The sequence below is a fragment of the Rosa chinensis genome, chromosome 7, assembly GCF_002994745.2.
Source record: "Rosa chinensis cultivar Old Blush chromosome 7, RchiOBHm-V2, whole genome shotgun sequence".
Lineage (NCBI taxonomy): Eukaryota > Viridiplantae > Streptophyta > Magnoliopsida > Rosales > Rosaceae > Rosa > Rosa chinensis.
Genome location: NC_037094.1, coordinates 62758211 through 62773258, shown reverse-complemented (window position 1 = coordinate 62773258; position 15048 = coordinate 62758211). Strand labels below are relative to the sequence as shown.

General features: G+C 41.3%; 1 protein-coding gene and 1 pseudogene across 1 annotated transcript; both read right to left on the bottom strand.

Annotated features, from left to right (window-relative positions):
* Positions 1 to 957: 957 nt before the first annotated feature.
* On the bottom strand, positions 958 to 2880 carry LOC112178373 (annotated as a pseudogene).
* Positions 2881 to 10761: 7881 nt separating this feature from the next.
* On the bottom strand, positions 10762 to 12104 carry LOC112179384 (zinc-finger homeodomain protein 2). The gene has a single exon (XM_040511756.1). It carries the CDS (start codon positions 11781 to 11783, stop codon positions 11010 to 11012), a length of 774 nt encoding a protein of 257 aa, XP_040367690.1. The 5' UTR covers positions 11784 to 12104; the 3' UTR covers positions 10762 to 11009.
* Between the last annotated feature and the right edge of the window lie 2944 nt (positions 12105 to 15048).

The window sequence follows — 15048 nt, the reverse complement described above, 5'->3', positions numbered from 1 at the left end:
TATTTTCTAATTTTAATTAATTTTATCCAATTTTTAGTTGTTTTGTCAACAAGGGGAGAGTCCAATGTACATTAGTCAACCAACTATGGACTATTTGAAAGGGAAAATGTTCATTTACTCAAATTTAAGTTATACTAACCCCACTTACCCAAACATCTTATAAGATTACCCACTTACCCAACAAATTGCATACTTTTCGCCCTAATACCCAATTAAGTATTTATTTATTTATTTTTGAGACAATTTTGCCATCCACCCATTTGTCACTTAGAAAAAGAAGTCATCGGAGACTTACCGGACTCCCGTCACCGGTTGCCGGTCACTAGACTCCCGTCACCGGTTGCCGGAAATCTTGCTGGAGGTCTCTTGATGTTCCCAAAGAGTTTGTCAAAGATCTTATAGGTCACCGGAAAATATTATTGCTCTCCAATAAAATCTAATAAAAAGTTTATTGTCCCCAAATAAAATTTTTATTGCCGCCCAATAAACCCCAATAAAAAGTTTATTTCCCCCCAATAAAAATTGTATTGCCCCCCAATAAGAAGTTTATTGCCCCTTAATAGAAAGTTTATTGCCCCAGCAAAACAATTACATCAGTTAACCATTAGTACAGTCAGTCACGAATCTAAATAATCCTTACCAAATAGATGCTATTCTAGTACATAACTGACATTAAAACATCATTTGTACATATTTTCTCATACTTTAGGAAGTAAAATGCTAGAGTTAAGCAACACATCAAAATGTACATGGATCTAGCCAATGACATCAATTCAAAACCGCACCAGCCGTAAAATGAACGCAGAGCCATATATGCTATAGTGGTAGTAGTACTACTTCCAAAACAATGCCATCAGATTAAATTGCACGAAACTCTCTGTCCTGCCTAGTGTCGGTTTATTATCTCCCACCTCGAGGTTTTTGCTCATGGCTTTAAACGAACCCAATGGTATCGGACTACTCGGCTGTGGCAAAGAACTCTTCAATCTCATCACTTGGAGGCGCTTTGCTCTCTACCGGCAGCTCCATCTCGTCGGAGTTCTCCAGGCACAGCTCGATCAACAACATTGTTTCTCTGTTGATTTTTGATGAACCGAAAATTGTTAAAATAGAGTGATAGGATGAACAGAGGCGGTTAACGTTTCAGTTCGAGAAATTAGTGAGACAGAGCAAGGAATTTGAAGCGAATGAAACCTGAATTTGAAGCGAATTCAGATCCAGATCCAGAAGCAAATGGAACCGGCGTAGTGTAGTCGGTTTCACAACATTTGGCCTCCAGATCCAGAAGCGGCGAGCTAACGAGAACGACGACATTGAGCTCATTACTGGAGTAGCAAGAGGAAGAAGGTGGAGAGTGCTCGTCGGAGTAGGAACTCGTGGAACGAAGGAGCTAGAAACTGCGAGAACCACCGAGTTGGTGATTATGAAGCATTGTCTCTGGAGGCGAAGCAGAAGCGGTGAGGATTTTTCTTCTCTTAGACGGAGAGTGGTTGTCAGCGGCGGAGGAGTCGACGACTGCCATTCGCTTGTAATCTGCATACTTTCTCTCTCTAAAAAGGCCGAGGAGAGAGAGAGAGAGGGAGGGAGAGAGAGAGAGAGAGAGAGAGAGAGAGAGAGAGAGAGAGAGAGAGAGAGAGAGAGAGAGAGAGAGAGAGAGAGAGAGAGAGAGAGAGAGAGAGAGAGAGAGAGAGAGAGAGTTCGTAGTTTATTAATTAGGTTAAGGGTAGAAGTTTCATTTGATATTTAAATTGGGTAAATGAGATTAAAAATTTCTTAGTGGAGTAAGTGGGAGTACTTTGACTCAAATTTGGGTATTGAGTCAAGATCCCTATTAAATCTATGAGTTTTACCTGAGTACAAAAAGCCATGTGCACTTTTTAGCTCTCAAGTAGACTTTCTAAATGACTCTATTACAACATGTAGTTTTTAGATCTTAATTCATATACAGAGGAGGAGAGAGAAATGGTCATTGAAATCTATCAATGTATGAGATTCTTTTCTTATTATAACGTGTTAAATAACAAAAACGCTGTCCATGGCTTGATATTGTATTAATATTGTCCCAACTTAACCACTTATTAGGTAATAGATTTTAACTCAAAAGGTCTCGGTGTAATTAGGATTAAGTCATATATTTACAAGTTAATCTTATAATTTTCACTTTCCTTATGTGAGATCTCTACCTTCAACCATGATGTGCTTCTCCGCAGACGAATATGGACCATCATCCGTATTATTGGCCCAACCAATAGCCGCGATCTAGAATTTTTTTTTTTTGGTTACAAAAATGGTGGTCGGGTGGGACTACCACTCCGGGGCCGAGAGCAACATGGGTAAGACCCCTCCCCATAGAGTGTTTTTCACATGCGGATGATCGAACCAGTGACCTCCTTTCTACCAGGAGTATCACTGTAGCGTTCGCCCAACATGCAGGACCAGCTTGCTACCACTGGACCAAACCCCTTTCATGATGGTTAATCCATGGTACATTGATTTCATCTTTGGGATTTGATTAAACTCTGTGGCAGAATTTTATCTATTGCAAGAATATTAAATTGAATCGCCCATAATCATTATTATGACTTTTGAAGTCAAGTAACACCCTATATAACGTCGTCTCTATTGCAAGTTAAGGATCACGGCTTTGTGCTAGTGGTTGAGTGGTCTGGTTCTTTAGTAAAGAAAGGCTACTGACGAATGTGAAGAGTTTTTTAGACCCATGGTCGGGTGGCTTGTTTTTAGGTTTCCATGATAGTTTGGATGCAAGTGACTAATTAATGGGTTATTTTAATTATCATTTTTTTTTTTGAAAGAAGGACTCACGCCTTAATAGAACCAAATGTAGGTAATTACACAACATGACTTACCCGAGAGGGCCATGTCAATATTAAGTCATGCAGGCTACCCTAAAGCATCCTAATGAAATCACCATAAAAATAGGACCAAGAACCAAACACTAGATCATGTTAGGGCAGAAAAAGTCCCTGAATTATTCAACAAAACCCAGGATCTACCTATGTAGAGAGGGCATCCCTAGGTTCCATAGTAACCACACTCATAAAAGTGTCTTCCTTAACAGCAGCCTCAGTCACCACTGTATATCCACTTCCATTTCCAAAACCCGTTAAGCAGAATGAAACAGGCGTTTCTTACCTTTCTTTGTGGCTGCGCCTCAAGCTTCCAAGGATTTGATATCTTTGATATTTGGCTTGTTCTTCACACCTAAAGGGCATCTAACTTTGCGCATTCTAGGAGAGAATATCAAAAGCTCTACAGCCTGTTGAGGGATTGCTAACTCAGGCACAAACCCTAAATCTACAGAAGCAGTTTCGGGAATAGGCACCACAGCCTTAGCCTTCTTACTGTGTGTTAGTAGCTCCATGGTATCCGCAGACCTCTTCATGCCACTAGCCACTGCATGCTCCACCACAGGACAATGTGGAGGAGGAGAGATCGCCAGCAGAACCTCCTTAGGGTGATAATGCGCTAACTGCCTAGTTAGCTCATTCGTCCTAACTCCTGGAATAGAAAGCACAAAGCCAGAGAGAGCTAAGGGATTAATGACTGTTAGTGGCGGCACCACCACACTACAGCCCACATGTGGAAGCGTAGGCACACCCTTTAAACCCGATCTGAGTCCTCCAATCACCAAAGCCCTACTAAGTTTAGGGTTAGGGTTAGGGTTGGAATTAGAATAGCTCCCTCCTCCTGCACCCCGGTTGCCACCTGGACACCGGACATATCTGGCAAGTCTGCACAACCAGTTGTTGGGTGTTCCAACAAACCACAGACACGACAAAACTCATATACCTTTTCATACCTCAAATTAACCATGGCAGAGACTTCTGAGCTTCCAGTTCCAAACTCAAACAATATCGGAGGCCGGATAGGCTTGTTTCATCGACGTCGATATGTCGTGAGAAATCCGAACCCAAGCCTTCACACCTCGCCGAATGTTTGACTTATCCAGATGCAGCACCTTGCCCAACGATTCACAAATTATGGGCATCGCTTCAACAATCATCAAGATCGGAGGCAACCCTAACACCTCCACCCAAACAGGTATCGTCGAAATTGACACCGTCGCTGCATCGCGACGTCCATCGTATGCTGCCAACGCAAACATGGTACAACCATAGGACCACGACCCCCTGAGTAGAATCATGTCCCTTTCTTCCTCCTTGTTGAATCTCAAGATGAAATGCTCCCCTTGATTCCTGATCGTGAGTCGTTGTTTCAGCCCCCAAACGTTAGCCATGGTGACCATGAAAGGTTAAGGATCATTTTTTTTCTTTTGGGAAAGAAGCCTCCCAATGGCATATGAATTGCCGTAGATCGCCACCATACCAAGGACTCCAAAGGAAACCAACCCATTGTCTGTTATAGCAAGTGCAGCAGCCATATGAGTCGAGACCTCCTCCACCATCGTTCACTTTCGACGGCTATTCCAAAACTAACGAAACTCTAAGAAGAACCCTAGACTTGGGAGAGTTTTTCTGTGAAATTATTTTTTTGTTTTCATTTTCATAAGAGATTTGTTTTTAGTTTCGAATATAGAATATGCGTGGAAGCTAGGTAATTTATTTTGAGGTTCTTTGTTCTTTGAAGACATTGTCTCTTGACTAGATTAGTATTAAAGGTCCTTAGTAGCCACATGATCAGTTTTTTCATTGGTGCATGTAGATTTCTTTTCTTGCAACTTGCTAGAGGTCATTACATTTTATTGCTTTAGCAAGTGTTACTTAACTGTACTATAAGCACCATAATTGAGTGCATTGACAAGCAAAGCAGTTTCTGGGACAATGACATGCGTCATTAGTTTGTAGTCATATTTTTTTTTTCGTTTCCAAATAGAGAGCCTTGTTGTTGTAATTGGAGATCCAATTGGTGTATTGCGCCTTACAATTTCTCTTGCATTAGTGTTAAATTATAGGGGAAATGATCATTTACCCAATTTCAGCTTAAAAATTGTCCACTTGCTCCACCAACTGTTTTTTAACCCCATTTACCCAAAACACTTTAAGAGATTATTTCCCTAATACCCAATTAATTCTTTTTTCATTCTTTTTATTTATTTTTGAGACTTTTTTGCCCTCTTCTTCTTTCTCACTTTTAGAGAGAAGTTATCCTCCACCTTGCTATGCTCTGGTGACCAATGGCCGGCCGCGGTCTCCGGCGACCGGTGACCGGACTCCGGCGACCGATGACCGGAATCCTGCAACCGATGACCAGAATCCGGTGACCGGTCACCAGAATCCGGCAACCGATGACCGAAATCCGGAATCTAGCTACCGGACTGGTGACAGGATTCCGGCGTCTGAATTTATTAATTTCCAGTAACCATATTATTGCCCCCGAGTAATCATATTACTGCCCCCCAATACTCATATTATTGCCTCCCAATAATCATATTATTGCCTCCCAAAATCATATTATTGCCGTCCAGTGAATTGTATAAACTCCCAAAACCAAAATGAATACACTACAGGCACAATTGATCAATTTATATGCATATTATTGCCCCCCAATACTCATATTATTGCCTCCCAATAATCATATTATTACCCTCCAATAATCATATTATTGCCCTCAAGTGAATTGCATAAACTCCCAAAACCAAAGTGAATACACTACATACACAATTGATCAATTTATATGTTCAATTGTACACGTTCTTTTTTTTTTCTTTTTTTTCCTTCCCCATCGGAGCTCAAAGTATACAAAAAAAAAAAATTATTTCTTTGGGCACCCAGAAATTGCTCTGGGCACCCACCAGAGTGTGAGACCGGCGTCGGGGCGTGGTTGTGTAAGGGGCTGAGTTGGATCGGCGTTAGGGCTGAGTTGTGGCAGTGGGCCTTGGATCGGAGTCGGATCGGTAAATGATCCCCGCAAGTGATTGTCATCTCTCTTCCCCGGCGACTTAGGGCCAACGACCACTGTTTTGTGTTCTGCGTTCCCTGGGCCGGTAGCCCAGACCAAAATCTGCTTCTTGATCATCATCCCCAACCCAGATCTCCAAGCACCGTCCATTCCTCGCTCGGCAGAGATGGTGGAGGGACGCCGAGATCTTCATCTCCAACTGCCTCGGCAATCACCGTCAATTCCTGGTCCGGCAGTGATGGTTGTTGTTGTCCACTGGTTGAGACTCGCGGAATCGACTCGGTTGAGGAAGGAAGAGAGAGAGAGGCAGAGAGCGAGAGGTTGAGACTCACTGAATCGACTCGGTCGAGGAATGGAGAGAGAGAGAGAGAGAGAGAGAGAGTCTGAGGGTTTGTTAATTCAAATGAGGGTAACATTGTCATTCATATTTAGATTGGGTAAATGGGGTTAAAAATCTCTTGCTGGAGTAAGTGGGTAATCTTTAGTTTAAAATTGGGTAAGTGGTCACAGCCCCTAAATTATACTTGGATAACTGAAGAATCGAAATGTCAATTATAACGGTTGTAATTGTGACTAGTTTAAATATATTTTACAATGTTTCTGAAAGAAAGAAAGAAAAAAAAAAATATATATATATATATATATATATATATGATTAAATTCAGTTTACTCCCCTGAACTTTGGGGCTAAAATCAGTTTGGTCCCTCTTTTTGAAAATTAATCTTGTTGGTTTCTATACTCTCAAATGACATCACCCGAGTCCAAAATTTGAATTTGACCCGAAAGATGACGTCATGTGTTGAGTTGGAGTTGACATGGAGGCCCACTTTTAAGACTTTAAACCCCACAAGGAGGGCAAAATAGACATTTCCAATTTTTCTATTTTTTTTTCTCTTTTTTTAATTTTCTCTATATTCTCTCTTTGTTTTTTTTTTTTTTTTTTGAAATCTCTAGAATCTCTCTTTTCTTCTCTCTCGTAGATCAATACGACTACGAACGCCCTGATCTCTCCTCCTACAGCGAGCCCTCCACCTGCGCAGACGAGCCCCTCAATAACGAGTACAGTAGGCTACCTGCGTCCCAAGCCTCGACCCGGATTTGGTGGACGACCCGATCATGAGGAGGGTGCAGAAGGTGGAGGAGAGTATGGATCCAAGTCCAGTAGACCTCAGTATGGATCCCAGGAGCCCGGATCGGGTTACGGTCATAAGCCGGAGTACCAAGCGCCTGAATGAGAGTATGGATTGAGTTACGGACGCAAACCCGAGTACGAGCCACGGCGCCGAGTCCACTCTCCTCTTCGTCGTCTCCGAATCCACTCTCTTCTTCGTCGTCTCCGAGTCCACTCTCCTCTTCAATGCAGCGTTTGGGCAGGGTGATGATGTCGACGTGGGGCTGCAAGATTCCTTGGACTCGGGTTTATCTGATCAGAGAATTGGGCTTTCAGGTTTTTGGCTGGTGCTAGTGGTTGGCCTCTATATGATGGGCGACGTCGTTGGTGGTGGTATCACTGTCGGGGATGATGATGATGATGGTTGGTGGCAGAAGAGTGTTTGGATCTCCCCAGATCGGATTTTGTTTGCGCATATTGTTTTTGGTGACTGGAGTGGTGGTCCTAGTCTCGGAGGCAGGCTTTGTGGTGAGTGCAATGACTAAAGTGGAAGTAGAGGTGGCGACCAAGTAGGCGGTGGCGGTGACATTCATGGTGGCGGCACTAGTAGATTTGGCGATGTGGGTAAGGCTGAGACTCCTTTTAGGCTCAGTGGAGCTTGGACCTTGAAGGCTGCGAGAGAGAGAGAGAGAGAGAGAGAGAGAGAGAGAGAGAGAGAGAGAGAGAGAGAGAGAGAGAGAGAGAGAGAGAGAGAGAGAGAGAGAGAGAGAGAGAGCATATAGAGAGAAAAAATTAAAAAAATTGGTAATATCTATTTTGCCCTCCTTGTGGGGTTTAAAGTCTGAAAAATGGGCCCCCATGTCGGCTCCAACTCAGCACATGACGTCATCTTTCGAGTCAAATTCAAATTTTGGACTCGGGTGATGTCATTTGAGAGTATAGGGACCAACGAGATTAATTTTCAAAAAGAGGGTCCAAACTAATTTTAGTCCTAAAGTTCAGGGGAGTAAACTGAATTTAATATATATATATATATATATAAAGGAACGTAAGTGGTGACCTATTAATTTTATGTAAAGTTGTAAACCAACACAAATGGAGATTTGGCTGAAAATGAGCATTCATACCATATAAAAAAGAATATATAACCATCAAGATGAGGCTGGTCTGTTTTGTTGACATGGCTCATTCTGTACTTACGATTCTCACCAGAATAAGAGGAAAGGCGGAATGGGGATAAATTGAAAGAAAAAAAAATGGATGAATGAGAATGGAATTAGTTTTTTTTTCTTTTTTTTTTACCATATTCTGCATTGTTAGGGATATTGACCATTTACACAATTTGAGCCTAAAAATTACCCACTTACTCCACTAAGAGTTTTTTACTCCTATTTACCCAATTTAACATTTAATGACAGTTTTGCCCTATCAATTAAACTGAAACTAACTCCTTATCGATCTCTCTCCTCCCAGACTCTCTCTCTCTCTCTCTCTCTCTCTCTCTCTCTCTCTCTCTCTCTCTCTCTCTCTCTCTCTCTCTCTCTCTCTCTCTCTCTCTCTCTCTCTCTCTCTCTCTCTCTCTCTCTCTCTCTCTCTCTCTTCTCCTCCTCCTCCTCCTTCTTATTGGAGCGTCGGAGCACCGGAGTCTGATTCACGGTGGTGAAGACTTCGCCACAGAAGTCATGTGGTCTGGCTAGTTGATGACGGTGACAAAACCTTTCCGGCAGCTCTTGGGCCATCTTGGCTATGTTTCTCTATCCAAATCTTGGCTGGGTCTGAGCTGCACTTTTGAGACTGGCTCCTCATCTTTCAGCTCTTCGGTGGCGGATCTAATAATGGTGTAGAGTACCTTCATCGCCTAGTCCACGCCGAGAGGCTTGGTCTGTGTAGGCTTGGTGCAAAGTCTAGTCTAAGCTTCCAGCACCGTCGGATTCGGCTTCGGAAAATTGGAGTTCCTATAAGAAGACAAAACCGTTGGATTTCTTGTATCCAGCAAAGAAATTCCGGATTGGTTAATCGTGACGGAGTCGAGAGCGGCTCTGACGGTCAGAGTTGGGTTTTTGATGGCGGAATTGTGGCCGTGATTGGCCAGGAGTTTGAGGAATGTCCGAGTGTGGGAGAGAGTGAGATGTTGAGGTCTAGCAGTGGAGATGGAGGTGAGAGAAAGAGGGTGTAGATAGAGAAGAGATTTCATTGTTAAAGAAATGGGAGGGATGGTGCTGCACTTGGTTTCGTTTTGGTTGGCGCTGATGATGGTGATGTGGGCCCGGAGGAGCAGAAGCTGTTGGTCGGGGGCAATAATAATATTATTGATCGAGGGGCAATAATGTTTATACTGGGGGCAGTAATCATATTATTAGGGGGCAGTAATGTTTTTTTATTGGGAGCAATAATAATATTATTGAGGGGTAATAATGTTTTTATTAGGGGCTACTAGGGGCAATAATAATATTAATGGGTAACAATAATATTCTTCCGTGACCTATGAGATCTCTGACTAGTTTTTTGAGAACTTCCTGCGACTTGTGACCTGACTCCAGCGGCGGTGACCGGACTCCGGCGACCGGCGACCGGCGACCGGAATCCAACGAGCATTGACCAGACTCCGGTCAAGTCTCCGTTGACTTCTCTCTAATTGACAATGGGAGGGAGGGCAAAATTGTCTCAAAATATACAAAAAGTAATAAATAAAAAAAACTTAATTGGGTATTAGGGCAAAAAATTTGTAATTTGTTTGGTATATGGGAAATCTTATAAGATGCTTGAATCAGCTTGAGTAAGTGAGGTTAATGAAGCTCAATTTTGGGTAAATGGACATTTTTCCCTTTTGGTTATAATAGATTTTTTTAGAAGTTTGAAATTAATTATCAACTGAACAAATTTAGAAGAGAACAGAAACCAAGGTTGTGATTAAGACGGATCATGAATGCAGTTTCAGTCCTTGTGAGAGAAACAAACAAAAAATACAGCTATAATATTAAGGAAGAGGTACCAAAAACATTAAATCGAAATGGGAAGAAGTGAAGTAAAACCAATGCAGTGGGTAGTCTCTCTACATGTACACGTTATTAATCTTCTTCTCATGAGACACATGTTGCCCGTTTAGCTCAGAAAAACTGTGTAATTGAACCCAGCTCCTTTCTTTCAGTTTTCTGGTCGAAAAAGTCCAGAAAAGACCAGAATGCAATGCATATTGCGTATGAAGAGGTTGAGCCAAATTAAATATGAGAGAGAAACACCAAGGGAAAGAGAGTAAAGATAAAGCCTTAGAAAGCGGTGAGGTCATGGACGAAAATGAGGAAACCTTGACATATGTGGATCACTATGAACAAACTTCATATCCCCAAAAACCAGATTTAATTAATAAACCAAAGCAAAACAGAAAAAGAAAGAGGCAGTTTCCAGCTTTTAGCTTTGCTTTGCTTTGCATGCCAGTATTTACACGTTTCGACTGGACTTTTGGGCGTTTCACTGCAGCTATCTTTGATTTGATCACCAACCGCATATCATCATCGTCATCATTGTCACCATGATTATTGCAAATTAATTACAACCCCAGTTCAGATTAATTAGCTTAAGTTAAGGAAATTGAAAATGGCTGCTCAATCAGTTTGTGCTTTTAGGGCAAATGTGAATCGATTATAGATTATAGAGCAACAGATCGACGAAGAAGCTTTAAGAGTTAATTAGTAGCCTATTATCAGCTTAATTAATTAGCTCCAAATTATACCGAAGAAGAAACTAAAATGAAATTGAAATTTCACAAATATTTAGAAACCCTAGCTAAGCTAAGCTAGCTAGTTAAACTATGATTAATAGAACTACCTGAAAATTATTAATTCACAGCAGAGATTACAATGGCTTCTCTCTTAGTTCTTGCTAATTAGTTACCTTGCATTAATTAATGACTGAAGATAATCTAACAAGCAAGCTAATTAAACTGCAAACATCGATCCATCTCTCGGAGCTAATGAAACTTGATTTGAAGATGATGGTGATGCTAATTAGGAACCCTAATTAGGGCTTCTTACCGATAGTGTGCTTGTTGTTGTGCATCCAAACCTTGAGCACCTGTCGTTTCACCCCACTGTCGGCGCAGAACTCCTCCACCGCCGCCTCGTCGTGCTTCTGAATCCGCCACCCCACCTTCTCAGCAAACTCCACCATCTTCTCCTTCTGCTCCGCCGTAAACTTGGTCCTAAATCTCTTTTTCAACAGCCCAACTCCACTCCCGCCGCCCCCGCTAGAACTCGGGTTCGACACGTCATCCCCTTCCTCCCTGCTGTGCGACCCGCCCGACCCAGCCGCGGGCAAGGCCAGAGGTCTATGCGGCTGCGCCGGGGTCAGGTGGAGGTAACCCGATGGCGTGGGCGGATAAGGGTGGCGGTAGTAAGCTGAGAACGGCTGCTGGGTGTGTTGGTGGGGAAGAATGGCCCCACCACCTCCTTCCGCGGGCTCCTTCCGGTGGAAATTGCGGTGGCAGTTGCACGCGGCGCATTTGAGGGCGTCGAGCGTGCCCTCCTCTCCGGCCGCAAGGAACTCGCAGCAACCATCGAGGGCATGGCCTCCGATGTTAACGGCGTGGTTCTTCTGGCATTCTCTGTACCTGATAGTGGAGACGGTCGAGATGGAGGGACCCCTTTTTCTGGCTGTGGCCTCTCCTCCACCTCCTCCACCGCCGCTAGAGGGCCCCATTTTGGGCATGGAAGCGTCGTAACGGGGTGGTGTTGGCGCCGTCGGGCTCATCTCCATTTCCTCATCTTGTTCCTCGTGCTGGTTGTTGAATTCCATGCTCTCTGTCTTTCTGTTTCGCTCGTGATGTGGTGAAAGTGAAGAATGGAAGATCTACATAGCCTCTCTGTCTTTCTGTTTCGCTCGGGATGTGGTGAAAGTCAAGAATGGAAGATCTACATAGCCGGCAGCTAGCTACCTGCAACTGAAACCGATGATCAGCACACAGCTTCCACCATCGGAGATGTACATATAAATATGACCAAATGTTTTGTTTGTATTATTACATCTAAGTACATCTGTTACTTAATCACGTAATAATTTTAAAAAATATATTAATCTGTTTATTGGTTTTAGAAACTTTTATTTGAACGAACGGAAAAAAAAAAAGAAAAAAAAAGGGATCAGTGTGGCTAGGAGGAGAAGATAAGAAGAGGAAGAGTGTGGCCATCAATTCCGCTATATGCAGAAAACACCTGTCTTAGTCTCTCTCTTTCTTTTAATTACTAGATGTTAATTTTCATAAATCTTTACTGGTTTTGCTCTTTGGGTTTTTGCTAAGCTTCTAACTTTTTCCTTGTCATTTCTTTACTTAATTCTACTGGAATTATGGCATGCACTATGGTCCTTCTTTAGGGTTTTGGGTTTTCTTTTTCTGTAGAGACAGTACTGAGTCCTCTGTTTTGTATAATTTTTCTCTCTGGGTAAAAGTAAAGACCGGGGAATCACTTTCTCAGTATTCAGTATTAGCATGAAAATGGAAAAAGGAAATGGCAGGGAAAAGGAGGATGCCCACTTGACCTCAACTCCAAAACAATGACGTAGCACTGATGTTTGGGAACAGGGATAAGACTGATAGACCTGTCTCCCTATAACCAACCCACTAGCTATGTACTCAAAATGTTGGAATAATGCAGCACTAACTTGGAAAAGATGAAGGGAAACTAGTCAAATTACACAAATCTTTTCTTTTAAGTACCGCTAATGTATCATTCTCGAAAAAAAGTACCGCTAATGTATATTAATTAGTATTAGGTCAGCTTCGATAACAAGTGGTGATAATTGGTTTCATGCACCGGTCGACATGATAAAAAATAAAAAATAATTAAAAGGTCTGGTTTCTACCATAAATGTACTGGACATATTAGCAGACGTAAGAAGATCCATTACAATAACAGCGGATAAATTTTGTGTGAGAATTGAGGAGAAGTACGTAATGAAGAAACAATGCAACATGGACAATTAACTTCGGTTGGCTTAGCTCTGACAAGAGATATATATGGGATATATATAAGGCTCATACAAGAAGTGTCTGGATTATTATTATTATTATTATTATTTTGTTCGGAGAATTATGAATTTGTTGGTTTGGAAGGTATTGAAATTTTTTGCAACTAGACCCAACCACAATATTTTTTTTATTTTTTTGTTTTGTTTTGAGGGGACACCCAACTACAATGTTAAATGATTGTTTCATGGTTTTGAAGTTTGGCCATTTTGATTATTTTGTTTTTTTTCTTAGAGTAACTCTAACAGCTTCCCTATAATTTTTGTATTATAGGGAAGCAAAAGTCAAAATTTTAATATCTTTTTCTTCTCCAACTCTAACAGATTCTTTATTTTACAACAATTTCTAAAATCTCCATAATCCTTCCTTAAACTTTTAGAGATTGCTGTAAATTTAGGTAATTTAGTTTTCTCTTTCCTCACTATCCCTAAAATGGGGATAGTTATAGGAAATCTGTTTGATCGAAAGAGATTCATTGATCCCTAAAATAGAGTAAAATAAAAATATAGAGAAGCTATTGGAGTTGCTTTTAGTTTGGAGTACTAGTTCTTCTTGCATTAAAATTCCACTTTTAAGATTTCTAGTGTAATTAATTAAAATTTTAAATCTATATAAATGCATTTTGTTTGAGTATTCATATCTTATTCAATATTTTAAAGTAAAATTAGAAGTCTTTTATTGCATGTAGACTTTCGTGCGCATTTATGTTTTAAAGTTTAACGCTTAAACAGTTTTCTTTTCACGTGATCTTGCGTCACTCTATTTCGTAGTTCGCAACTTAATTTAAATATGTTTGTCGTCACAGTTTTATTTTCAACCAAAAATTAACAATAACTGATAAATTATGTCTTAAACTATGGGAGTGATGTATTTTTTTTTTTGGCTTGGTATGAGAATTAAGGGAGTGGTCTATGTTGGGGCAGAGATGGATGAACTATCTACCATAATTAATGAGTGATGACTGGTGAGCCAAATGAAATGAAGTAAATAGAGGGTGGCATGGAGGGTAAGTTTGGTGGTTGAAGAATTGGGAGCAGAAGTGTGGTAAGCTAAGGAGTAAGGAGCAAGGACAGTACTGATTTAACATGGCAAAAATTAAATTGTCGGGATTTCTGGGAGCTGCCTACGTGCCCTCCATTTTCAGACAATATGTTTATGTCACGTCCTCTCCGGCTCTCCGCTCCTCACAGTTCAAACTTTTACATCCACCTCTTCTTCTGTTAATCAAAATGCTCTTTTTTCTTTTTTTTTGGGGAATCGGATATGTGTGTTATACTAATACATCAAGAACTTTAGGTTTATCTCTTGTATATGGATTTCACTCAAAATTTAACCACTTGTTCATTTTATTGTAATCATTTTCCTGACCTTCCTCCTTGGGGAGTCGGGTATGCGATTGGGCTGACCCGCTAGTGTGACTTGCTTGCACCTTTTTTAATTATGCATGTAAATATAAAACAAATGTAAAATGATTAGGAGAAATGATTTTTTTTAAAAAAAAATCCTAGCTATATGATTAATTAAAGGAAAAATTTCAGTTTAGTACCCTGAGGTTTGGGGGTAACATCATGTTAGTCCCTGCTGTTTCAATTTGATCAGCAACACCCCTGTGCTTTCAATTTCAATCAGCCGTGTCCAAATTTTACTATTCCGTCCAAATAGAACGTTAAATGATGACCTGGCAAAGACCAACTGATTCGGTGGGCCCACTTAAAGGGCCAAATTTGACATTTCACACAATTTTCCTAACCAAAAAAAAAAAAAATGGATCGAATGATCCTAAATTTTGGAAAAACAACAGGAAGGTACTAAGTTACCGAAAGTATACCTATTCGGTTGCAAATCAAAATCCACATTATCCTTCTAAGAATTCCAAATCCTTACTGGGAGGCCTCCGAGCGGTGCAGTTTCCTTGGTCGGCGACGTCGATGGTTGTTCTGGGGATTGTTTCAACGGCCCATTTTGAGGCGGTAAGGCTCCGATTAGCTGCGACTTTTGGCGGAGGCGATAGAGGGTGTGGACTCTAAGCGGGGTGCG